Raw genomic sequence first — 27,292 nt, 5'->3', positions numbered from 1 at the left:
TGAGGGCACATATGTGCACCTACATACCACACACACACACACACACACACACACACCTTTTCCATAATGCTGGCAGTGTGTTTATACTCCAAGAAAGAGTTTGAAAATTTAGTCTTTGGAAAAATTAAATGCACAGATACTAACTTTAGAGTCCTGGGAGAAAACCTTCGTCCCTTCCTTCTCTAACATGGCTGCCGACAGTTGATGAACCCACCTCGGCCAGAGACTAGACAGGTGGATCTCACGTGCAGGAAGCAGTAACAAACAGTAAGTAAAATCAGAAAGGAGGAAAGGAAGGAAGAAACTGTATTTTACAGAGATTTAGGGAGAAGTGTTTCTAAATAAGGAATAGGAGTGTTTTAAAGTTGGAGTAGAGTTGGGGAAGTTAATGAAAGAGAAAAAAACCTTAGCAGAAATAAAAATAATATAAGCGTATAAAGATGAGATGAAGAATTTGCCTATGAAGTAGAACTAAAGCAAACGGTGTGACCTGCACAGATTTAGCGGTGACCTGACTGGGTCGCAGGGGGTGAAGACAGCAGACACTCATACAATCTGCCACATGGTGAAGGTGACAGAGAAGCAGCAGCATCCAGGAAACCCAGAGGATTTCCCTTCTACATCTCTTCTAAATCTCAGTCTAGGGAGTCAGATTATTGTATAGAGCTCAGGGAGGAGGCAGAGCTGATGTGTACAGGTGAATACGGAAGCAAACTTCCCTGTAGTCTCTGTGGGGAAGCAGTCTTGGGTGATAGCCATCCTAGGAGAGGAAGCAGTCAGCATTCTCTGCACACGTTATCAGAATCCACAAAGGGACCTGGGAAGGCTTTGCAATTTCCCCGAGCCTGACCTGAGGAAGGCTTTGCTATTCTCATGAGTCTAAGACATTGAGGTCTTAGACATGGCTGTGCCCATGTGAACAGTACATATTCACTAAGGACTTCACCCTCTCTCTACAGAGGCTAGAGAGAAGACTCAGGGGTTAAGAGCACTTACTCCTTTTCCAGAGGATGGAGTTTGGTTCCAAGCACCTACGTTTGAAAGCTGACAACCACCTGTAATCCCAGCTTCAGGGGATCTGACACCATTCTGGCCTCCACACGCATTGGCACATATGTGGGCACACGCGCGTGCACAATATGGCCACATATACACATACACACACCACAATAACAATAAAAATAAAATGACTCATTTTAAAAAGAGAATAAATTATAAGGAAATAAAAGATCAGCCTGAGGTTCAAAATATGAGCTTCAGTAAAAAGAGAGAAAGTAGTTAAGTAGAGATGGATGAGCATACAAGAGAAAGAGTAGATAGAGAAGATCTCCTTGAAGACAGGCCTTGGCATCCCAGATCAAAATGATTCTGAGAATTTAGTTTAGTTACTCAGAAAGAAAGCTCACAATAAGCTGTGTCAATATAGTATGTAAGTATGTAAGAAATGAGAAAGTCCTTAAAATTTCTGCATTAAAAGAAAATTAATAAACAACAAATGTAAAATAGACCCAGAATCAGAGGATCTTGGAGCTTTTCAGAAACAAAACTAGAACCCTTAAAAAACAAAACCAGCAAGGCTTCAAACTTCCAAAGGCAAAATTATCTTTATCTAGAGGGTCACTTGGTGTAGTACTTGCCTTCAATGCACAAACCCTAAGTTCAATCCTAGCAATGGATGAACTAGGTGTAGCAGTGCAATCCCAGCACATCGGAAGGGGAAGCAGGGAGATTAGGAGCTCACAGCTATCCTTGTCCTTACAATATACGAAACAGTCTCAAGCAATCGTTTCAAACCACATGATAGCACATAAAACGCTAGAGTTAGACACCCCTCCCCTGTCGTAGAAACAGATGGGAATGCAGACAGAGACAGAGGCTCATTATTGGGCATTAGCTCTCAGAACTTTAGAAAATAAGAAGTCCCAAACCTGTTTCAGTTGGGAATCTGAAGACCTAGGAAGGTCAATTGTGTGATTTCATTCAAGTTCAAAAGCCAGGGGACCCAGAGAATTGACGGGGTGGGGTTCCAGGCAGAAACCCAGCAAACTCCAACCTGTAGAAGAAGTGACAGTTCAACCTGAGTTTGGAGGCAGAAAGGCACATATCTTTACTGAGGACAGAAGGAGGCCTCAGCCTTTGTGTTTGACTCAGACCTTCAAGTTATTAGCTGGAGCACTCTTCTTTACCCAGGCAGCTAATTCAAATATTACTCTCATCAGAAAACGTCTTACAGAAACGCCTAGAATAATGTTTGACCAAATGTTTGAACATGATATGGCCCAGTCAAATTAACATGTAAAATGAAACATTATGCTATCAAGCTGTGCTTCAGTTTTAAGAGCAGAAGGAAGATGTTCACAGGTATTCCGTAACTCCAGAATATACCATGCCAGGCACCATCTCCGGGAAAGCTGCAGGAGGATATGTCCCACTAAAATAAAAAATTAAAACTTGTAGATTCAGGGAAAAGATAAAGTGCCCAGAGCAATGGGCTAAGAACCTGCAACCACTTTGCCACAGGCCTGCAGAACAGGATGGTGTAGCGTTCCAGAGGAGCGGCCCCAAGAGAAAAGGGAATGCTTTGAGTTGGCCCTGGCTGTTTGGCCATGTTGAAAGTCACCTCCTCACAGAAAGTTCACATCTGTGTAGATACACAGAAAGCAAAGAAGTTAAAAAATGAGGAAGGGCAAAGAAGAAGGATGCCATCATGTGCTACATGCCTTAGATGTGATGGGAAATGATCCGAACTCTTCGGACGGCTTTAATCAGAGCTTTAAATGAGTGCATTCGGGTGGGAGGTGGGAAGCAGGGCATGTGGAAAAGCTGTGAGTCGGAGCTGTAAGGAAGAGGAGCAGTCTTGAAGCTGATTCTTTCCATGCTGTGGATTTAATAGACACTGTTCATATTTGGAGCTGAAACTGACTATGTGGCTTTTGTGGATATTTTCCTATAAAACTTATCAGTTGAAAATAGAGATGAAGAAGGAAGCTTCTGCAGGTTTGTGAAATATACGTGGTGTTGAAGGTTTGTTTTTTAACTGAAGAAATTAGAACAAAGGTATGGAGTGGGGCTTAGACATTGCTCCAGAGGTGCCCTCATGCAGATCCAGGAAAGTACTGCACAGGTTTGAAACTGTAACCCCTGGAGTTGTCCAGCCACGTGTCACATGACTGAAGACTGAAAGTGGAAACAGGACTGGGGCCGCCGGGGGGGGGGGGGGGGGGGGGGGGAGGGGGTGGGGCGGGGGGAGAGATGCTGAAAAGGAACTCAGAAATTTCATAATATCCTGTTCCAGGACCTTAGTATATCACCTTTTACAGCTAGAGAGGGCCCTGGTTTAGGACAGGCTCCATGTCCCTTTCCTCCACATTCTTAGACACTAGGAAACAGTGACCTGACTAGAAGATCCAAGTGAGCATGCTCCCCTTTGTTTGGTAATCTTTATAATACAGAGGGCTTATTTATATGTACTTCTTTAGAAAAGATAAAGATGTGAGAAAGGGAACTACAAATGAGGTTCCTCAACACTCGGTGCCTGTAAAATACAGCCCCACAGCCCTGTGCTGTCTGTGTGCTTCCCCGCAGCTAGTACAGGACAGCTACGCAGAAAGCTAAGCAGTTTTGCCACAGAAAGAAAGGGATGTTGAACGGGCTCCGTGCTATTCCCAAACCAGACCACATGGGGGAGTACTTATTCCGTAGCAATCTGTTGACTGTCAGGCTCCTCTGGTGCTTTGGTTTGGGACCAGATTTATTTGGTCCTTTCCTGTCATATTCTGAAACTGCAATTTTCTCTGACCAAACCTGATTGTGTGACAAAGTATCAAACGCAGCCCACATCATTCCCACCAGGCAGCAGGCAGCCTCCTATCCATTACTGCAAAGTCATGTTTGTTTGCAGGAAAAAGCAGGCAATTCAAGTGCAACTGTGGGACAATTTAGAATTGCTTCTAAACGTGACTGTGAAAAAGCTGTGGAATTCGCTTTAAGTAGATTTGACATTTATTGGCCCAAATATTTTAGTGACCAGATTTCATTACACAAAGACTGTGTAATTATGAAGTCATAAAACTAAAAGTGAAGATCCATAACATTCTGTTTTCATAAATAATGAAAAGATTTGTCAACGTACATGAAGCCCTTAAAAATAAACCACTGACAGAACCCAGCGCTCCTATAATTTCATTTTTCATTAGTAATAAAACAATTATTTCATTTACTCATTAGAATTCCAATGTGACTAGTAATCAAATAATATGATAAGCTTATGTTTGGATTAATTTGTTAATTGTTCTAGCATCTTGCCATAACTACATTAAAGTAAGTATACAAGACGTGCAATCTAACATAAGAAGACGGCATTAGGTCCTTATCAAAGTGAATATCCACATCTAAAACTGAAATTGTCCCATCTTTAGATGAAGAAAAATCCTTTGCTGTAAACCTACAAACTTGTAGCATTGTGTCAACCAGGTACACTACAGGAAGTTAAATTTGTGTTTAAAAAAATAGTCAGCCTGTTCCAAGGACAATGCCCTCAACTGTGAAGACATATGGAAGGCATGTGACAGGCGTGGCTTCACTCAGGTCTTCATTCATTGATGCAAAAAATTTTGGATGGATCGATGTCATGTCTAAACTTTTACTCTTCCATTTCAGTTAAATATGAGAGGATCAAGTTCTTGGTGATTGCCTTAAAGAATGCAGTGGAGATATACGCTTGGGCTCCTAAGCCTTATCACAAGTTCATGGCGTTTAAGGTAAGTGCAGACATTGCTTGTTTAATTCAGCTTCTGTCAGAATTCTATTTTCTGCATAAGCCAGTATCAGTTTTATTACATAGAGAAAAACTTATTTTAAAAACAATTCTTGAATTCATGATTTCAGAGGACTTACATATTAGAAATATGATACAGTGCATCCCATTAAGACCTGTGATTGTCCTCCCCCAGTGGAGGTCTAGGGACTGTTGACTTCAAGAGTAATTTAGTTTGGAACAGTTACCAGGAAAAGTACTAAACACCACATTACACATCTCTGCCGTTGAGCCCCTGAAAGCCAGGTACTGTCTGGTGTTTGCCTGAAAACGCAGATCTGTGGCAGCCCTGGTCCCCAGATTTTCTAAGCATCACTGACATTTCCGGGTAAACTAGAACTTAGTTGTTCTTTGTCCGTTCCTGTTGCGTGAGGATGTCTCTGAACAGAACACTGAAGGCAGTCACTCAGGAAGAAGACCTCGTTCTTCTGCATTTCCATGGTTACCCTAGCATTTGCTTGCCTTGTTTTGGTCTGCACTCATCACAGGTTGGATGGGTCCTCGTGAAGTTTAGCGAGACTGGGATGTTACTGTGCTGTGTCCCATTGACCCCAGAATATAAAAGATGAGCGCCAGAAGAACCATTACTTTCAAACGCACTGATGTGTTCAGAACCCCATAGCTTAGCCATATCCAATGTGAATTTATCTCCCATTCTCTCTCTGTATTTCTCACTGATTTTCATTCTCCCTACTTTCGTGACTGTAATTGGCTTTTCGGGTTTTATTTATTCTTTCTTGCCACCCTATTGTATGTAAAAACCAAGTATGCCCCGGGGTTTTGTAAGTACTCTCAGAGAATGAACCACTCCACTGCCGTCTTGTTCTTTTAGTTCAAATGCCCATGTGTGATTTGCTAAGGATGACAGATTCTTCAGCAGGAATGGGTTTTCCTCCATAGGCCCACTTTGCTGCAAAAGAATTTTGTATTGCATTTATTCATAATACCAATGAAAAACTGACTCCCAAAGCTAATGTGGTGCTACTTTGCTGCCAAAAATCTCTCTTCAGAAAAGCTTTTCATTCAAGAATCCCTTCCCATTCCTATTCTGAAGTCACAGCCCTCGGGGTCCTGGCCACAGCCCGTGAAAGAATGAAGCACTCCCCTTGGCAAATCAAACCCAACCTAGAAGAGGAAGCACACAGGCCAGGACTTGAATAGGAAAGACTGGCATAGACTGGATTGGAACCTTCCCCTAGAGCTAGGCAAAAGGCACGAATTTCCTGGGCTGTGAGAATGGCGGTAACAGACAGGGAGGGAGCAGTGTTGATGGAAGCTGAGATTTCTCAGATCTTCCCCTTGAGCTCAATATCAGATAAAAGTACAGAATCAGGACACAGGTAGAGAGACTGGAACTCTTCACAGCTATGAACTTCGGGCCTGGACCCATTCCTACAGAACTCTAACAAAGTTCTCCTCCTTGGCTTTCCTTGGTGACAAGTCAAGCCATGGGTGTTGTGATGCATCTTCCACATCCCCCCTTCTTAGTTCCCAGACATGACTCTCAGAATACAGCACGGAGTTTAGAGAAACTGACTGTCACAGCAGGGAAATCATAATCAGTGTTTTGATTTCAAACAGCTTTAACACAGTCGTGCTCCCAGACTGTTCTCGAAGGTAGCAACCATAGATGAACCTGGGAACTACCTGGGAAAGAGGGGGTCATAGAGATCACTGTACACTCTACACTCTCTAGAGGACAATGAGAAGCAGTAGCCAGTCACCAGGCTTTTTTAACACACATGCCACTATCAAAATGGACAGTTTAAACAGTTTTTATTGTGCAAGACAAGAAAGGGAAAGAGGGGAACAAAATAGACAATCCAGCTTTTCTCCTCGAGTCAGACATGAGTAGACCTGAGCCTGAAAGAGACACTTTCCTAGCGTTTCAATGGAAAACACCCACTTCCTTCTGACAGTGGCCAAGCGAAACCCTCAGGAATAAGACAGCCTCTTTTAATGACGCGGATACTAATGAGGTGATTTTTAAAGTCTTTTGCAGATCTTCAGCATAAGCCTCTGCTTGTTGACCTCACAGTAGAAGAAGGTCAACGGTTAAAGGTCATTTTTGGCTCACACACTGGTTTCCATGTAATTGATGTTGATTCTGGAAACTCCTATGATATCTACATACCATCCCACGTAAGTTTCAGGAATTGGACTGTCTCCTGCACCTGCATGACAGCTTGCACGTGGAGATATTGGGTTGGGCCTATATTTCAATTGAAATCATGATAATCTCTAAAAGTTGTGAATTTGGGGTATCAGTAGAGAGATGTTTTTAAAGATTCTCTTATTCCCTCAAGCTAAGTAGCACAAAATTGCATTATTTTGAGATTATCATCTTGTTTTTTTGGATTTCAAGGTGAAATGCCTATGTTATACAATAGTTGAGTTCCCGTTTTCTGGTTTTGGTTCTATGCTAGAGAAAGACAATGCCTAGATACTAAATTTTGGGGGGGAGGGGAATCACTTTTCTGCTATTTCCAGTTTTTCCCATCAGCCTGAGGGCTTGTGGTGTGGTAGAGCAGAAACACTAGGATCCACCCCTTTCTAGTACATCTGAACCTGGCAATAGGGGACCCTCAGCTCCCCCAGCTGTAAGGTGAGACTCCAAGTACCTATTTTGTAGGGTTATTTTCATTATCATTAAATTGACTCAGGACCCATCATACTCAAGTTTCTTTTATTAGCAATATGATATTCAGATCACTATGCTGACACCTGGTCTAAAACATTCCCTTTAAGGGAAATGCATAGATGTACCTATGAGCACCAGTGTGGTGTAAGCTATGTTTCAGGATAGTCTGAGGCTGATCTCTGGCTGGTTGGCATTTTGAGAATTTAAAGAAGCCCAGTCCTTGTGCAGGTGTTTTGATGCATTTACACACATGCAGTTGTCACAGTCCTTGTACGTGTGTTTGGATGCATTTACACACATGCAGTTGTCACCCAATGTTGCATTTTATAGCTTTTTATTCACATGTGTATATCAATGCTGAGACTTGGTCACTGCTGTGATTGTCTTCAATCCCCCAAAGCCCTGTCTGTCAGTCACATGTTGGAATGATATGAGCCTCTGAGCCAGGAGTAGAAGTATCACCTCCCTTCCCATAGAGCCAGGCAGTCTATGCTTATTTCAGAAGCGTGACCAGTAGTAACCTTTTATCCCAAAGGAATCACTAATTGGGTCATTCTGGGTGACTATTCTGGGCCCTGTACTCATGGGCTCTTTGTAGGTACCTGACATTCTTGCCTCCTGTGGAAGCAGTCATTCTTGCAGGAACCCATGAAGCTCAGAGTCAGGGAGATGTGCTCAGAGCCTGCCTCTGCCTACCGCCAGATACTTGTGTAGCTTTGATCAAGTCACACAACCCTGAAATGCAGTTTCCTCATCTGCAGCAGAGTTTTCCGATGGTGCCCTCATCTGTAGACTAGAAGTGGTGTATACCAGTGATCCGCAGATTAGCATGCCAGTACTCCACACATGCGGTGTTTCTGATGGTGCCCTCATCTGTAGACTAGAAGTGGTGTTTACCAGTGATCCACAGATTAGCATGCCAGTACTCCACACATGCGGTGTTTCTGTTTTCAGAACGGTATGATGGATTCCAGATCAAGTAGCTGTATGTGTAGACACGGGTGCATTTGACAAGAGAGGTGACTGCATTAAAGAAGTCAGTCTCTAGAGTGAAAAATGACAAAATTTCATTTGCAACTCTTAAAGATAAAAGTCGAGAGGTTTTCTGGATTTTAAGTCAGGTAACTCTTGGTCTTTCTTTGTCTCCCAGATTCAGGGCAACATCACTCCTCACGCCATCGTCATCTTGCCCAAAACGGATGGAATGGAAATGCTCGTCTGCTATGAGGATGAGGGGGTGTATGTGAACACCTACGGCCGGATCACGAAGGATGTGGTGCTCCAGTGGGGAGAAATGCCCACCTCTGTGGGTAGGTTGACCATTCCTTATCTCCTTCAGCAGTTACACCCCCCCAATGAAATGAGAGTCAAGAAATGTGAAACAACCATTTGAGTCCACACCAAAAAGAAAAAAAAACAATCTGTGATTAACACTGCAAGACTTGCTTTGTCTGTTTGACCTCAAGTCCTTTGTCCTTTGTTTGTGCTTAAGATGTGAACAGATGCTGTGAGTGTTGCCCATCTAATGTTTTTAATGCAGTTTTGGAAATTCCTTTTGACAGCCTACATTCATTCCAATCAGATAATGGGCTGGGGCGAGAAAGCTATTGAGATCCGGTCAGTGGAAACAGGACATTTGGATGGAGTATTTATGCATAAGCGAGCTCAAAGGTTAAAGTTTCTATGTGAAAGAAATGATAAGGTAAATCCGTTTCAACTTTGCTTTAGTGTTTGCATTTTAAGAGACCTCCAGGTACCTGTGAAACCTTCATTTTCCTTGATGCTGCCGAGTCACAATTGTATTAAGTGATCAGTAGGGTATCTTCAGATGGTGTTACCTGACTTGATTCATGTAAACATTCAGAATCTATAACTCATACATCCAAACCAACATAAAACATCTACACTTTCCTTGTAAACTCTTAGTAACTGTTGTGGCCTGTGGGCCTCTGGTGATTAACCACCATTGCAGACTCTCCTATGCACTTAGAGCAGCTGGCCCATCGTTCACCATCTCACAGTGGATCAGCCTCATGGCTTTACCATTAGGCCTTTCATAGAGACACTGTTGGGACTCTCTAGTCTATTCACCCTTAAGTGTAAAACATCTCACATGTAGGTGAACTTCTAAAAGCTGCCACTCATTGCCAAGAAACAAAATCACAAATTCAACTCCCGCCATGTCCTGTCTCATTCCAACTATGTGTTCCCGACATGTCACAGGGGGGCTACGTTCTAATGTAAGTGGCCATGTCTGTCCAGCATGATTGGTCACCCCACAGGAGTCTACTGAGGTGACCGTGCTCTCCCTTGCCCTGCCAGTAGCTAATCTACATTTGCGAACCCATTCTCTAAGACTATAGTCAGCCTAACAACCATGTCCCCGAGCAGCAGATTTGAACATCTATAGGAAGGAATGAGGTGGGTTGAACTGTTTACATCTCCTTGTTCACCCCAGTTCCCCAGAGGCCAGACTGGTCTTCATCCAACCCTGGTAATATGGGTCTGGATTCTGTGACCCTGGCTAGCTGCTTCCAACCTCGTGTGATCTAGTGGAGAGCAGCTGTGGCAGACAATGATGGTTACTCGGGCACTTACCAGACCGTGTCAGACACTAGACTTAGCAAGTACGATTCCAACACTTCTACAGGCCTAGAACCCAAGAGATGAAATGTCTGGGTATGGACAGCTGTCCTGCCGTTCTTAATGACATACCCCAGCAGGCCTCAGCCAGCCCATACTCTCAGGCAAGGGCCTCTAACTTAGTCCCTAAATGCACAGATGGGGACAGCAGCGACCCTTCCTTTGAACAAACCCTCACTGTAACCCCTATTACAAGTCTCTGACCCGTAGAGTAGCTTTACTTTCCTCTGTAGCATCAGCTAAATGTCAGGCAATTCCTCAAGCTTCTTAAGGAACCATGAGGACAAAGTAGCACTAGGGACAAACACTCACTCCTCAGACCACAGACACTGACTGATTGAAGGGCTATTGCACAGCCCCAAATATTATTTTCCAGGGGCAGTGGTTCACTGACATTCAGCCAAGCAAGCAGTAATCTCAGTTCTGCTCACTTTCCCCACGCCTTTGATAAAATGATTGAACTGGCTCAGACCTAATGGACTGTGGTTCCGCTTATTAATGCTGTTATCTCCTTTGGCTTAGGATCTGCCAGCATCAGCATAGAGGCCAAGTGCCAACCCTGAAGCACCAGACTGGGCAGGCATTCAACACTGTAGCCTAGACAACCATAACCACTTGAATATCTTTGGTTTTACGTTTAAAAATTGAACATCAAAGTTGTACAACTGTCCATAGGCCTCAACATGTTGCCCATGAGTTTGGGAATCAAGGGATTCTCTTTCATCTGCCTCCATGTCACTTATGAGGAAGAGAAAGAGTGTCCCTGTACCTTAGTAGAAATCATCATTGTCCCAGGTCAGAAGTCCAGCAATAAATAATCTACGAAAACATAAGGGCAGGAGGATTTCCATGCAATGCACTGTCTGGAATGTCACTATAAACGCTGGCCAGGGAAACTTAACTGAATGTGTTGCAAGGGTAGGACATGTGAGAGAAAATGGCTGTACAGTTGAAGAAGAGAAGGGGGAAAAAAAACCCATGAAGTTGAACTAACTTGTTTTTAATTCCAAACAGGTATTTTTTGCATCCGTGCGATCTGGAGGAAGTAGCCAAGTGTTTTTCATGACCCTCAACAGAAATTCCATGATGAACTGGTAACGGAAGAGCACTTGGCACTTATCTTCATGGCGTTCTTTCTAATGTAAGAGAACATAACTCATGTGGACGTTTGCCAGTCTAGAGGCAGACTCAGAAGGCCTGGTTGAACATCCTGCTTTCCCGTTTCCTCTCCCTCCGTCCCTCCCAATAGAGTCCCTCTTTCAGTGTTGCAGCCTGGTTGAGAAGGAGAGAAAGAGGTGGCAGGAATGTCCGGGAGATCCCGAGGATGCTGCATTGTCTGTGGACACAGTTGGACCTTGTGCCCTTTGGAGTTAGGGATAGAGACAAACATTGTGTGCTTTTATGATTAAGCTGTGTTTGTGCTGGCTTTTCGGTTCTTTTGGTCTGGGATTTTTTTAAACCTTTTTTTCTTTACCCCCTTATTTTTAAGAATGGGGAAAGAATGCATACTGGGAAATTAGACCTTTTTGTAATTCTGTCTGCCTGCTAGCTTTAAGTATATGGTATGTTGTAAAATTTCCTATTCCTGGTAGTGAGAGACAGCACAATAAATGTACCTTATCTCCCTGTACTGAAGGCCATAACCCCATTGTCGGGTAATTTAAGAATTCTCTTGCCTTCACCAACCCAAGAGGATGTTTTGTTGATTTTTTTTAATTGCTACTGGCTAATGAATTTTTGAAAGAGAAGCAAAATAGCTGGTTTTCTCCTCTCTGGGGAAATAGATTTTAAATGGCTAAACTGCTAGCCTTAATCTAATAAACCAACTGCTATGTTGTGAGTCTGGCAGGCCGTATTTTGATATGGCCCTTTCTGGATGGAGGGTGTTGAATGGGACAGAGATGCCACTGAGTTGAATGGTCTTGTGACTGTGGAGGGACTCTGGGATGCCACTGTCCCTCGATTATTATGCAACAGATCAGGGCGAAACATGGGATGACAGGTGGGTCACCCAGAAGGAGCTTCTGAGAAATGAGCTAATATGTTTATGTAAATACACATGCGTTCTTTCTTCAAGGCACAAAGCGCCCCTGCTAAGAGGTCCCTTCGTTTGGGCTTTGTTAGGACTGAGACTGATGGAGATCTTTCCTGGAGCTGGGGTTAACATGACAGCCATGCTCTGGAAACCCAGCTCCCTCTCAAGGGTGCCACTTTCTCAAGCTAAAAACTGTGACAAAGAAGAATTACTAATAAATCTTTCTGAGCTGCCTGTGTTCACACTGGGTCAAGGAACTCAATTCTCAAGCAGTGTCCCACACACTGCAGGCACCAACAGCTCAGACTTTAGTGGACCTGAAGACAAGGCTTTGGCCAAAATCCTGAGACCCTAATCACATTATGTTCCTCTAAACTTCCCAACATACTGTTAACAACATCTGTGCAGAGGTGTGTATGTGTTTTGTTCAGGTTGACTTGTGTCCTTCTAAACCCTTACTCGAATGATTTGAACCTTTATGTGACTGGCTGGGATTCTTCCCAGAGCTATCAGCATGGCCGCCTATGGTATCCAGGTGTTGCTAAATGGTATCTGTGCTGTGCTTCCTGTTTTAACCTACCTCGTTTTGTTTGGTTTCGTTTCTCTGTTCATCACAGCGGTGTTCTCTCCAGGAGACATATAGAGAGCTCAACTGGGCAATCTCAGCTGTATTGAATATTTCTAAAACAGTAGTTGACCAAATTGTTCTTTAAAAATTGGAGGGAGGAAAAAAAACTCCAATGACAAAAACCTAATGAGGTTTGTTTTTAAAGAATGCGATCACTGTAAATGGATCAGAAAAAAAAACAAAAATCGTGATCCTACTGATTTTGCCTAAACAAATGAGCAGCTAATGGACTATTAATGAGAACGAAGCATATGTTAGGATAATGGTACCTTTTTAATCTGGTGGTTTGGCCAAAGGGGGTGAGAAGGGGAAATATTCTGAGTTCCTACCTATAGCGTATTCTATAGTCTCCGAGGGTGAGGTCATGTGCAGTTATCTGAAGCAGGTAACACACAGGTGTGCAATGAGGGTGGCCTTCAGGGGTCCCCAGGATTCCCCATCATGGTCCCTTTAGCTCTCAGAAGCAATGAAACCCTCCCGTTCTCATTTTTACTGCTGGGGTTATGCTGCTGAACACCACTGTCTTTACAAATTTTAGGGGACAAATTCAGCAAGAGCTCTGTGTTAAATTTAGCAACTGCTAAAATTGGATGCTGATATGAACATTAAATAATGTGGATTTGGGTCTTGTCTCCAGACGTGATTGCCACCAGCTCTTTATATTGCTGCTGTGACAATTTAAACCAGAGGCTTCTTAAATTATGTTGCAAACTGATCTTCGTTTTTACGTTCTTGTTTTGTTTCGTTCTTATTTCTACGTGATCCATCCAAAACACACAGCTTTAAATGATTTTTTATTGTGGGACTTTGGGTACAGTTAAGAAATAAAAGGGAATCATTGTGTTTAAACATAAGGTAGTTTGTGAATGTATTTTTTAAAATCTAGATTCATTGGAACAAAAATCATAAGAAAACATATTAATGCTATCTTGTTTACAGTATGGACAGTGACGTAACATAACATGAGCTTTTTCTGGTGCCAACAAGACAAAATAAAACACAGACGTTAAACATCAAGCCATGCCTTTTATATTTTTGTACAAATATTTTGCACTGAGCGTAAGGCAAAATCAAATCTAAGAGACCCGCAAATCTCTGCCCCTTAAAACACATTTATAGAATTCCTTGAAGCAGTTATCTTCAAAAGTAAATATTCCAGTAGTTATGACAGGTCTCAATCCTACAATTTGAGACCTTGGTCATGCAAAGTAGATCAGAATGGTGCCCTTGTGGTTCATCTTACAGTTCCCGAATTTGGAGGTGGATTTCCTTTTGTTTGTTTTTTTCTGGTGAGTGTCATCTCTTTACCTATTGTAAATTAAAATTTCTTCCATTTTGATCTTGCCTTTTAAAAAGTTTTGTTCCTAGAAATTATTCAGACTTCTGGTTTTTTTCTACAAGAAAGAAGAAGCTTCCCCAAATTAAGCTTTAGTGCACCTGTCCACCCTCACCACGCTAAATTGCTGACCATCAGCAAACCCACTGAGTGTGCTCACACCATAACTTGGGCGTAGGACCTAGGAAGAGATCGTTGTGCTTAAGTGCCGGCCAGGATATTGTAGCTTGGATTCCTATATCCAGTGAAGGCTGGAGGTGGATGGACTGGGAATCCTCCCCACACAGATGCCGTAGAGATCATATGTAGAATCCCACAGCATACAGTTATATTGACACCACATGAAACCTAACAGCTTTAGTTAGAGCTCAGTAACTTTCTGGGGGAATTTTAAACTTTAAGACTTAGACTTGTTTGTATGATTATGATTCTTATTCAGTAGGGTAAAGTCAGTTTGGGGCAAACTCTCATGAGGCCACTAAGACAGAGTCCAATGCTTCTAACGCTACCATGGCTTTCTGGGATGCACACCTAACAGACCTTGCACCAAGTGCACAGTTTTCAAAGTCACTGCAGTGTCTGGTTGTCACTACTTCTAACAGTTTTCTGTGTGCTCTTGTGATGCCCTGATGGCTGTGTCTCTGGTCCCTCCTGTGCAGTAGTTTAGAAAGAGGTGTGACACTCAGGCTGGAGCCGTCTGGGTTTTGTCCATTGACAAAGAAGGGCCGAAGTCTGATTTCACAGTCCACAGGGTTCTCCTTAAAAACTGCTCTCCCTGCTATTTTTGTGTGTACGAGTTCATGTCACTGCATCCTCGAACTGTGCAAGCGCTCTGTGTGTGCTGTCTTGGAAACTCCACGTGATCCGGCACCCTTGCCTCTGTGCTGACTGCTTGACGGTATACAATGTACTGCATCACTGCTAAGAAAGAAGATACAGGTGTTAGTGAGACTTTGACCTTAGCGTGCTGCAGGACAGCATGAGAAAAGAATCTACCATGCTCCAAACATTCCAGAGACTCTCTGGTACTCGACAGTTGTAAATTATCAACTAGTTTTACTTCATTCCCCCCAAAATTAAATCTAAGTGTCCCAATCAACATATGCATCTGATGGGCCAAGAACTTGCTTTCTCTGAGACTACACAAAAGACTATAAGACAAAATTTAACCCCTAAAGTCTAATTTTTCTTTATTTACTTGCTGGGATTTCTCATAAATGCCATTGTACTTGGCCTTCCTCACTGCAGCAGTATGAGGAACCCTAAAATGAGCTGTCTTCCCATGAGTCTCACACAGTGTGGCCATAAAATGATCTCTTTCCCAGAGCCCAGCAGAGCGTAAACGTCCCTCACCGTTTGCAGGGCCCGAGCTGACAGCATCTCCACTTTTTGCCAAGTATTCTCCAGTGTCGTCTTTATTTCCATACTGTGCCATTGGCCTGGAAATTTCTCCATACACATTTGTGATAGTCAACAATGTGCACAGCATTAAACCACCTGAGATTTATTCTTCTGCACATACCAATCCATGAAAACCCACAACACAGAACGACAAAGGTCTCCCCAAAAGCTTTTAAACAGAAGAGCCCTGGATGAGGTTTGTACTGTTTTAAGTCAGATCAAAATCTTGCTATACACTTGGGTGAAATCTATAACATACATTTGAAAATAATAAAAAAAATTCCCTGAACTTTCCAACCTCTGGCTGTGTGTAATCGTCTTTGCACCCACTCTCTGGCTCTGCGTGACTTTGGTTTTGATAGACAGCAAATTGCTTTGCAGAATGAAGGACTGGCAAGTGCTGACAGGAAGACAAGTGTTCATCCCCAGCAGTGGCTCACTATTGGACCCAGCAATCGCCCATGCCTCGGCTGCCCTTTGCTTCTCCTTTCCCGCAGGTTCAAGCACACTGTAGTTTGTGTAGGGACCTGCACGTTTCCTGAGTCAGAACTTTACATCTAGGGCTGCAACCATGAGGGAGAGGACAGCAGCTAAGCACACTAGAAAACCACATGTTTTAAACACACGTTTCTTTTTTACATTTTAGCTGTCTTAAACTGTTAGTGCAGCTGCCGAGAGATAGTAAGTCTATAATACTAGAAGGGAAAGTATTCCTTTGCTGTGCCTATGAGTCGTTACATTTTAAAACCTCTTATTTGAAAACATGTCTTGAATGGTCAAAAATCTGCAAAACTGGGTGTAGTTGTACCTCTATGTCTCTTCCTGAAAAATTCTTCCAGTCGAAACTGTCAAGTATTCATTTCCGTCACTAATACAACGGTTCTTCACGAAATGCTTTCTACAGATGCTCCTGCTGCAGTTGGGAAGACTTTGGTAAGCACTAAGCCAAAGATTCCCTAGCCCCACAGCCCCAGACCTGCTATGTTACATTATCACAGAGGAAACATGTGTGACGGAGTATTAATAGGAACAAGACACAGGGTAATTCCTCATTGCCATTTCCAGATCAAAATCCCACCTCACTCTCGCAATACCCACTTCTCTGAAACTCTTTCATCTACTGAGAAAAGCCCTGAGCCCCCACCCCTACTCCCAGCCACTCTCCTGTGTTGCTCATGTATTCAGCCCTTGGCCCCCTGCCACTTCCTGCACTACCCTTCCGAATGCTTGATCCTTTTGGTATCCATTTAGACACAGCTACAAACACCCTGGCTTCTCATTTTCCTGGTACTGTCTAGTGAAACTTATTATCATTGACCGTAGAATGCGTACAGAAGCTGCCAAAGCCATAGTTCTTCCCATTGGTCCTGGCGTGTCTTACACATCCTTTTCTAACAACAGCCATTGCTTCACCCCACCACCTCCTCTTCAGTATTACCAGTGCCCCCCATTCCACTGGAGGATTTCACCCCCTGATGGCGTCCTGTGGCACAACCCTCCCCTGGCCCCACTACCCCATTTCACTTCCATCTGTGGGTCTGCTCCCCTTCAAAGACAAACTCCCCTGGAGGAACTGTGTGCACTCACTAACTGAATCTTTCCCTTAACCTTTGAGCTATTTTAAATCAATCTTTCATTCCCAGGATAGTGGCTTTGCCAAGGGTATCAGTGGCTGCCTCCCCGTCCAGTGCAGGTACCAACTCTGGCTGTGTGCTGCTTATCTGAGGTCTTTGTCACAGCCAGGAAATGCTTCTTGAGATAGCTCCTATGCACTGGACTTCCCCATTCCCAGGCATGTGCTAGCACCTAGTACTGGATAGTCCCTTTCTAGGTGAATATCTTCAACCTTGGAGCCTTAAAAGCCACCTGTACAACAGCATAAGCCATATTTTCATCTTCTTTCCCGGCCTCCTTCCTGAAGGATATGCTTAATTTCCTAATAAGCATCTTCATTTGGATGAGTACTGTGTCACAAAAAAAATTATATAAAATAAATAAAGAATTCATGATCTTCCCCAGATTGGCTCAGTGTCAGTTCCATCTTTCCACACTGGAAAAATCTCATCATCACTCCTAATTTTACTCTTTCATATACCATATTCCGGTAATGCGGCCTTTCTTAGACTCAGTATATCTATGATCTGATCTGGGCCAGGTCACTTTCTACTGGCATGATGCTTTCAAAAGACAAGCCAAAATACGCCACTCTTTCACTAACCTCCACAATGTCTTCCAGTTCCCTCAGAATAGCATAGTCATGTGGCCAATATAGCCACCGAAATAATCTGCCCTACCTGTGTCAACCTGTGCCCTACCTCCTCGGCCCCCATAATTCCTTCTCTGACCTGTTTTTCTCTTCTTGCTTGAATCTAGTTTGTGCTTAATCCAGAATATCCTCAACATATGCCCCTTCCTGATACCCCATACCTCATGACTTGCTCCTTGTCCTTCCTTTACATCTTGTTCATAAGTATCCCTGTACCGTCTGAGGGCTATATTATAAAAAAAAATAAAAAGAAAGAAAGAAAGAAAGAAAGCCGCCACCCACAGCCGTTTTCTGCTTTACCAACACTCATAGCTCTGCTTGTCCTGTTTTGCTCCTGGGTCTGTCTGTGAAATGCTTTGAAGAATATCTAGCAGACAATAGTTATTTAGTAAAAAATTTTTTGATGAATAAAAATAAGCAGTAAGCCGGGCGGTGGTGGCGCACGCCTTTAATCCCATCACTCGGGAGGCAGAGGCAGGCGGATCTCTGTGAGTTTGAGGCCAGCCTGGTCTACAAGAGCTAGTTCCAGGACAGGCTCTAAAAAAGCTGCAGAGAAACCCTGTCTCGAAAAACCAAAAAAAAGAAAAAAAGAAAAAAAAATAAGCAGTAACTGTTTCAGAACTAAAATGCCATAAAACTATATGGTTAGTTTTAGTTTCTATACTAAAATTAAGATTCTGTCTTCAGAGGCCATAAAATCATAAAGCATAGCTGTGCTTTCATAGACAAATAGAAAACCAGGTGGATTACCATTTCTGGCAGAAAAGACAGCTGACTTGAACCCTGACTATCCTTTCCCGATTCCTGAATCTTCACAGACTCAGCTGCAGGAGTAGAAGAGAAACTATCACCCAGACCACCGAGAAAAGCTGCATTTTTAAACTTTAGACTAACTCAAGGAATGGTCCCTTTTAAGCTGTTGTCATTGTACCAAACAAACAAACAAATAAATAAATAAATAAATAATAAGATGTAGTTTGGGGACATGCGGAGAAGACTCTTCATTTGTTTTGTAAAACAAAATGTTTAAAACTCACAGCCACAGTCAGAGACCTTCTGTTAAAGGTAGCTTCGAAATGCCTGACAACATTTGGGTCTTAATCCTCTGTGACAGGCGTTCTGAAGCTCCTCTGGACAGGCTTTTCCACTTGTATACACTCAGCGTCAGTGAATGTTGTTACACGAAGCTTCATTGTAGGATACTGACCCATGCCTTGTATGGATTTATTGTTTCACCGAGTCTTGTAAAGGGCATACCTTGTAGTTCAAATTTGTTCAACTGTGCCTTTATCGCCTCCCTTAATAAAAAAGATTTTTAAAAAAATACAAAAGAAGACAGTGAAAGGCTGTAAGTCAAGCAGCGTAACAAAGAAACCATTGTCCCTCTTGTTCTGTGTCTTCTCACAAAGATGCTGAGACAAAGCACAGCCAGGGTCAAGGTCTCCATCTTTCCAGGGCCCAAACCACATAGGGACCTGAGGCACTTGGTTGCAGATATCTGAAGTCCTTTACAAAAGACGGGTTCCAGGTATAGGTAGGGAATGTGAAAAAGAGGCTCAAAAGAGCAGGAAATGTTACAGTAAGTGAGAAAAATCTAGAAGCCAAAAGCTTCCATTGTTAAAATCCAATAAGTGCTTTTAAAATAACTTTCCAATATGATGCACATAATATTTTATTATTAGCTTTCTTTAAACATGTATTACAACAGCTTGACTGTACACTTTCATTTGCCACAACGAACTCTGTCCATGTTCTGTGACAAGAACAGCCTGGGACAGGCCTGATTTTCCCCCGAAAAGAATTACCTTGTTCCCAGTCATTTTACCAAGTGAAGTGATAAGGACAGGTTGGCAGAACTGTGGCTTGACCAAGGTTTTCAACCCTTCACCAGAGGCTGAGAGGCTCCAGGTTTCCTTTTCCTCTCAGCCAACCTAGTAAAAGAGGTATTCAGAGCTAGAAGACTTCCCTGGAGCAGAAGGACAGAGTATTCGCTCATGGTTGGAACCCAGATTAGCAAAATTACCACCCATGGAGGCAGAGTGACCAAATGGGATGACACCGTGAGTTTTCTGACCATCACTTACAGACATTCTGTGCTAGCGACCCAGCATGCTGGTATTCACATGTGCCTGCGGCGAGGCTGACAGATACCTGCTTCTTTCAGCAAATGTTCCCATCTGGTCCCACGTAATATAGGCAGCCTTTTTCCTCAAACTTCACAAGACTTGGGTCTTGAGTAGGGGAGCCTTTAGTTTTAACTTTGACATTTCACTGGTTAGTGAACTCCAGGAGAACACGGGAGCACAGTTCAAGGGGACGCTGCAGGTCCTGACTTAAGTCAGCACAGAGATAACACTGCCCTTCTCAAAAGTTGTGGAGAGAAAACCTGACGTCATCCTCTCGCACTGCAACCCAGCATGCACTTGTCCAAGGGTCTATAACTTAGGCTGGCCTCAATGAGGTAAGTAGTAGTAGCCTCGTGTAACATTCCAGAAACTTCTATATGTGCTAGCACCATCAAAAAGTAGCCATACTGTGAGACAGAAGTCACCACAAAAATCACCATATTCTAGGGTGCATTGTCAAATAAAGACTGATTCCCAATGTTTTAAAATATTCTGAGTTTCTGTCATACACCCAAGAGAACTGAAAAGCAGCAGAAATTTCACAAATACTTTCAGGTGAAACTCCATGTTATAAGCAAGGTTTCCACATGAATACACATCTACAGACAATGCCTGGTGGACGTATTATGCAAATGGACCCTTTCCTGCAACTCCCAGCCTACAGATGCCCTTAAGACTCACTTTTATGTCGTTGTTGTGTTTTATGACCATGTTTTCATGTAGGTGATATGCTGATGGCCATTTGTTTAGCTCATCTAATAAAGCTATCTTAGTTACAGTCACATATAAGAGGACTCCACTTTTATGTTAATTTTTGACCAGTTCATTTGCCATTGGAGGCAACTATGATCTTACTAGAACATAACCTGCCGGTTCTACACATGTCAGAAAAAGCAAAATAGCCATTGGATTATCAGCTGCCTGTGCTACATACAGCCAGCTCCACACTGGAGGCTGAAGCAGAAGCTAAGCTGCTGATGAGGAAATTACCCCTGCCCGCCCCCATCTATAATCCTGCCAGGAGCAACAGTTTCTTAGGCAGCTAAGATGAAGAAGGCAAAGGGACGGGAAACATGCGTTCTCAGGCAATAATGGAAAGGATAGTCTATTCTTGGACAGGAATGCAGAAACTTTGGTGGAACAGAGGGAAGTGTTGTGTGCATTTTCCTGAAGAGACACAATATCTATTCACCCAAGATAAGGCCCTAGCAGCAAAGCAAAGAAAGATCCCACCCAAGTCTAGCTTAGAGCACAAGGGAGTTTATTGAGGTTACTTACAGAAGCAGGGATCACCAGAAAAGATCACATCCCTAGAGTTCAATGCATAACTAGCAGTTGGCCTTTGGCAGGTTGAGGAGGGCCTTTGGCAGGTGGGCCTTCATAGCTGTTGATACTGAGTGTGTAACCTCAGGGATGTTCTTATAAACGCTTTAAGATTCAGGAACTACTTAAGCCAAAACGCTTCAGATATTTCCTGAGCTTTAACAAGCTTCCCTCAAGAGAAAACTCTTCAATACGGAGGCAGTTGTTGTACAACAAAGGTTGTGGAAGTTTGAAGACGTGGCCTTTGCCAGCATGTCAAAACAGAGAACGTGGAGATCGTCAAGTTAGTCAAAGCAGTTGAAGCAAAAGCCCAGAGGAAGAGCATGTGGACACACACACACACACACACACACAAATGGCGAGGGGTTAACGTGACAAAGCGCTGATGGAGCAGAGAGTTGTCAGCTGATACATGAGTGTATGCCATGTCTCCTGGGGCCTGTGTTCACCTTCCTCCCAGGCCACAAGGGTTCCAGACACAGTGATAGCGCATCCTGGCTTCTGGTGAGAGAAGAACATCGGGTCTATTGATGACATGTTGATGGAATGTGCTCCCAAGCCCCCACCCCACGAGGGGGTCACTTTGTCTATAGATCTATGCATTCTTCCAGCTGCTTCTTTCAACACTAAGCACCCTATTTTTCTCAGGGAGTTCCAGCTTTGCAGCACGAAACTACCCTGCTGTCCCACTAGCTTGAATGCTCCTAGTCATAAGACTAACTCAAGGCCTTATTTCAAAGGCAGCATCCTGAACCACCCTCTCCCCCCACGTAAGCAGGAATTTGGTACACTGATGCCACCATCCTGGACAGCCAATTACAACCTGAAGAAACAGGACATCTGGACACTTGTTCTATTCTGCAGCAGGCTTTCCAGAGGGTACAGAGACCCAATGCCTCAGGTCAGAGAGACTAATCAGTCAGTGAAGTGTTTTTCATGTAAGCATAAAGACCTGCGTTTTATCTCCAGAGCCCATGTGAAAACAAAACAATAACAACAATAAAACAAAACAAACAAAATCAGGCACTGTGCTTGCTCATAATCCTAGCTCTGGGAAAGTGGAAAGAAAGAGGTGGATCTTGGAGCTAACTGGCAAACAGCCCAGCCTCTTTGATGAACTATAAGCCAGAGAGAGACCCTGTCTGAAAAATAACAAGGTGTCTGGCACCCAAGAAACAGCACCCAAAGTTTACCTCTGACCTCTACATGCACACACACCTGAGCACTAATGTGCACCCACAAACACAGGATACACACACACACACACACACACACACACACACACACAAGAAATCAAGTCTCCAAAGCAATACTTCCTCGTGCTGTATTGACACCATAGCTACCATTTTCTCCTGTGCAATGCTTTCATTACAGAAGAGAGGCTGGGGGATCACTTTGCTGGCCCACCTGAACCTTCTGTCCTTACCCTTGCACCTCACCTACACTTCAAACTCCTGGGTGGACTTCCTGCTGGAAACACACCCCTCTTGCTCCCCAAAGCATTGCTCCTCATCAGGGACCTGGGCCTCTGACTCAGAGACTCTACACCATGGCGTGTCAACTCAACTAGAAGATTGCCAAGCCATTCACTTTGGTCTTGAAGCTAATTTGGTAATACCTTCTAGTGTGTAGAAAAGGTTGTAAAAGCACATTCAGTGGCTGTCAGTTTTGGTTGCAGACATTATCACTGACATCTCTCTGAGCTGTTTCTTTGTGTTTACTGTCTTATTAGTAATCTTCAAACCTGCATTTATTTGGGAGTAAAATTTTAATTGTTTAAAACTCATCTTTTATACATGACTTCTTTTTCAATCTTTTTGCCTTTCTATCTTATTTCATTGTGGTCTTTATTTATACTTCTGGGTGATTCTAAATTCCTCACTTTGCTTCTCACCTTTTTTGAATATTTTCTCCCTTATCTTCTGCACTCACCTTTAGATGTTCCTCTTTGTCTCTCCTGCTGCTGATTTATATTCTGTCTGCATTTTTAGGCATACTGTGTTCCCTTTATAAAATTTTTATTATTTTATCTGATTCTATCATTTTCATTATATTTCTGTAACATTTAAAATTTTCTCTCTGGTTTTATGTAGAGGGAATGGCGGGCTGTGTCCCGCCACCTGGCTAGCTTTACCCAAAATAATCACACGGAAACTGTATTCTTTTAAACACTGCCTGGCCCATTAGTTTCAGCCTCTTATTGGCTAATTTTCAAATCTTGTTTTAACCCATATTTAGTAATCTGTGTAGCACCATGAGGTGGTGGCTTACCAGGAGAGATATTAACCTGCGTTTGTCTTGGAGAGGAGAAACATGGTGACTGCCCTGAAGCGTCTGCCTTCTCTCTCCCAGCATCCTGTTCTGTCTACTCCACCCACCTATGTTCTGACCTATTGGCCCAAGCAGTTTCTTTATTAATTAACCAATAAAAGTTCTCCATCAGTTTTAATTTTAATTTGTAGTTTATCCTAGGTCCTTCCTCCATTATCCATAAATAGCATAGAGACCCATCAAGAGAGAACTTGCCCAGAGTGTAGAGCTAAGGGCTCTAAGTAAGAAGCGATTTCTGTTATTACCATCACACCAAAGAAAGAAAAGCCCCTGTCCTATGAAACAAGAGAACCTCCACAAGGGCTTACCAAAACTCAGCAGCGTTCAGAACAATGTCACAAATGCGATGACAGCACCTGAGAGCAACTTGCTCCTTGGCCTTTATCTGAAAGGAAACATGAAAATAAAATGGAAAGAGGAGTGCTGAGAAAGGGACGCAGCGCCTATGCGAATGGAAGTCAGCACACTGTGAGTGAGCCGGGTGATAACTCAGGCTCAGCTCTGCCACCTCTGATTCTGGCTCTTGACACAGGCAGAGATCAGACCAGCCATCCCTGCCTGCGACCATCCCTCTTGCATCTGGATAGGAGCTGTATGAACTTGGTCCACAGCTGTTTTTAGAATGTACCCATAAGACATATATATATATATATATATATATATATATAGAGAGAGAGAGAGAGAGAGAGAGAGAGCTGTGTGTTTATATATGTGAGTGTATGTGTATATGTTTTGTGAGTACATATAAACCTATATGTGTATTATGTGAGCGTATGTGTACATAAGTGAAGATATATATATATGCATATGAATGTGTATGTATGTGCCTATATATTGTCATATATGTTCTTCTAAGTAACCAAGATGAAAAGTTTCCCTGCTCTCATACATTTTAAAACACCAAATAACTTGGCCAACTACCTGTTGTTTGGTGCATATTCCATCCATGTCGTTGAGTTTATATTTTTTCTACGTTGCATAGAAGCCTACTTCACCTTTTAAGCTTTAAGTTTGTTTTTTGAACATAATTCTACTCCAATAAATGATGCCTTACAAAAAGAGAAAAAAAGCCCAATTTTTATACTCAATTTCACCTTGTCAAAACAGCAGCTTTGAGGGCAAAACCACAGTTTCTCCCACGATCTGTTTCTTCCTCCAGCGTTCCCAGGAGTGCTGCACCACAATCTTCACGAGAGTTCAGTGATAGCAGACAAAGTTTAAAAGGTCTGCTGCCTAGATGCTGTTTTCTTCTCTCACTCAGCAGATGTTTTGAATGTCAATGTCTGGGGGTCAGCATCTGGAGCAGGTCTCTCCTGAGGGCACTGACTCTGCTCAGCATCTGGAGCAGGTCTCTCTTGGTGGCGCTGATTCTGCTCAGCATCTGGAGCAGGTCTCTCTTGGGGACACTGGCTCTGCTCAGCAAGCTCAAGGACTGAAATGCTCACAGGTTTCCATTGGGCAAGAGTCCATAAAGCCGGCGTGTGAGTCCATGATAAGGACTAGGGGGATAGAAGCTGCCTCTTGTCATCTTCAGAAATGAACTGCAAGAGAATCTTTCTGTCCTCAGGTCCCCAACCCCAATGGAAGGAACACTTGCAAATCTCTTTGCTTTCTAGAGTGAGTGTCAGCTAGAGACCCAACCCTTCTCCTTTCCTGTCCTGAGAGCAGAAAAATGACCTTCTGGGAACTTAGTGCCTAACCTGACAGTGTTCACTACCTGATGGGCCAAGTAACTCAAGAGGTCAAGAGGCTGCAGCAGGAGAGGAATGCAGGCTTGGTGCCAGATCACCCAGGTCTGAACTTCTTCCATTTTACCCGACTCTTCATAGACATCCAGCTCTCTATCTGGCAAAACATGGAGCCATTTGTACCCATCAGTGGCAAGACAAAGGTAATGGCCTGTGTTGGATGGATCTTGCAGGTGTCTCAGAGAGAAAGAAGCACGTGCCTGTGCTTTGACTACTCTCCTAAGGAGAGTTTTCAAAGACAGGAAGAAGCGAGGGGAAAGACAGAGTATAATCCCAACTAGACTGCACGCTTCTTGAAGAAAGGATAGCTAATACATGCCATGGTTGCATTCCGCTCCAGCCCTGCACGTCCAGAGGAGCTCATATTCTTCTCCAATGACCACAGAGCTGCAGGATCAGCTGCAGTGGCCTTGGCTTCTGATTCAAGCCTTACTTGGCTCTCTGAAGAGCCTCCTCTCCTCAAAAGTCTGCCTCCTTTCCCCAAACACCTCATAGTGTTTAACCAAAATCCACTTGCCTTGCTCCAAGGCAGGAGGCGACTCCAGGTTTTGCATGAAGGGGACATGCTATTTGGGGCTTACTGTGCTAATCATGCCACGGACTCTCGGTCTATCTGAAGAATTGCACTCTGTGTTTGCACACACATTTAGGGCTTTCTGGGGGAGGACAGGGCTAATGAGGCTGACGTTTCTCAGAGATCCACAAGACAAAGGAGCCCTTGGGTCATCAACTTGTCCACCTGGGATTGCACCATCTGCTTGTTTCTGTCCATTCCTGGAACTCCTAGCTCATAAACAGCTGACATGAGCCTCCTCTGGCCCTGACACGGCTGCTTTCACTGGTGACCCTGCTGATCAACAACACCGAGCCACACTGTTTGCTTATCCTCAACAAGGACCTCATGATCTTCGCTCCCATTTTTTATGTTTACCTCATCAGCTTCCCTTGGCAGCCTGCAAATGAACTGCAAATGCTTTTCAAGGCAGTGGCAAAAAATAGCTCAAACAGTGAGAGAAAATGATTAACCTAAGGACATTAAAGAGACACAAGCTCATAACAGGAAGCTGCCCTGTGGAGTATTGTGTATACTTAGGTACATTCAACTGGAAAAGGTGGTTAGGAACAGAGTGTTTTGATTGGCTTAATTTAAGCTGGGATGACTCGAGCATTATAAACAAAAGCTTTCGGTGTGCAGCAGTAGCAGTCAATTAGATTAAATCACCTGGTGATTAATTAATTTAGGACAGTGCTCACTGAGAAATTGCCATCGATACACATCTGTCAAACCAATTTGCCACAGATTGTCAAGCCTCTGGGGTCTGGGCAGTACAAATCCAGGGACACTCATTCAGTAAGTGACCCGTTGCTCTTTTAATTTAAAATTCCATCATGGCCAGATTTCACCAAAGGCAGATGGAAAGAAAGAGCAGCCCATTCAGCTGGCCAGTTCCGAGGTCCCCAGGAAACCACGTTAGCTCTTGGAGAGGGTGTTCACTGAGAAGAAAGAGTCCCAGGAACTGAGGGTACACAAACACCAGTGCGTGACCAGTGTGTGACCAGTGTGTGGTTGGTTCTGTTCTGAGCAGTACGTCTAGACGAGGTTATTTCATTCTACAGCAAACCCACAGAGCCGACGGTGTTCCCATCTTGCATGGATAGATAATGAGAGCTCACCTGGGCTGTCTTACAAATAATATCCAAAGACTTGTCCGTGCTCAAGGACCCAGCCCCGGCAAACAAAGGACAAAGCCAGACCTCTCCTCCCTGGTGTACATGCTCCAAAGCTTTGTGTGCATGAGTCCTAGTTCATTAGATGCCTTGGGTTTTGAAGAAACATTCCAGAAATGTTAACTTCCCTTCCTTCCTAACCACATTCAGCAAGTTCACAAGGTGACCAGACACTAGGCTTGGATTGAGGAACTGTGTGTTATTTGTCTGCAGATTTATGCAGCACACTGAGGGAAAAGACTGAGGAGAAATTGGAGTTACAGCGACCAA

General features: G+C 43.4%; 1 protein-coding gene and 1 long non-coding RNA gene across 4 annotated transcripts in view; one reads left to right on the top strand and one right to left on the bottom strand.

The window, feature by feature from the left end:
• The window catches only part of Tnik (TRAF2 and NCK interacting kinase), a 400,877-nt gene extending 387,097 nt beyond the window's left edge, over positions 1-13,780 (top strand). For 2 of the 3 annotated variants that reach the window (XM_038348394.1, XM_038348393.1), the window contains 5 exons: positions 4,660-4,760; positions 6,809-6,958; positions 8,608-8,767; positions 9,020-9,159; positions 11,115-13,780. In XM_038348394.1, coding sequence (XP_038204322.1) covers positions 4,660-4,760; positions 6,809-6,958; positions 8,608-8,767; positions 9,020-9,159; positions 11,115-11,198 — 635 coding nt within the window. In that variant the 3' untranslated portion in view covers positions 11,199-13,780. The remainder of the gene's footprint in view (positions 1-4,659; positions 4,761-6,808; positions 6,959-8,607; positions 8,768-9,019; positions 9,160-11,114) is intronic. The other variant, XM_038348395.1, reaches the window with a different exon arrangement.
• Positions 13,545-27,292, bottom strand: part of LOC119826882 — a 28,237-nt gene continuing 14,489 nt past the window's right edge. The window contains exon 2 of the long non-coding RNA XR_005287484.2: positions 13,545-15,020. This is a non-coding gene — a long non-coding RNA (uncharacterized LOC119826882). The remainder of the gene's footprint in view (positions 15,021-27,292) is intronic.

This window comes from Arvicola amphibius, chromosome 11, assembly GCF_903992535.2.
Source record: "Arvicola amphibius chromosome 11, mArvAmp1.2, whole genome shotgun sequence".
In the NCBI taxonomy this organism is placed as follows: domain Eukaryota; kingdom Metazoa; phylum Chordata; class Mammalia; order Rodentia; family Cricetidae; genus Arvicola; species Arvicola amphibius.
The sequence above is the reverse complement of the archived record's forward strand: the minus strand, read 5'-3'. Positions and strand labels throughout refer to the sequence as shown.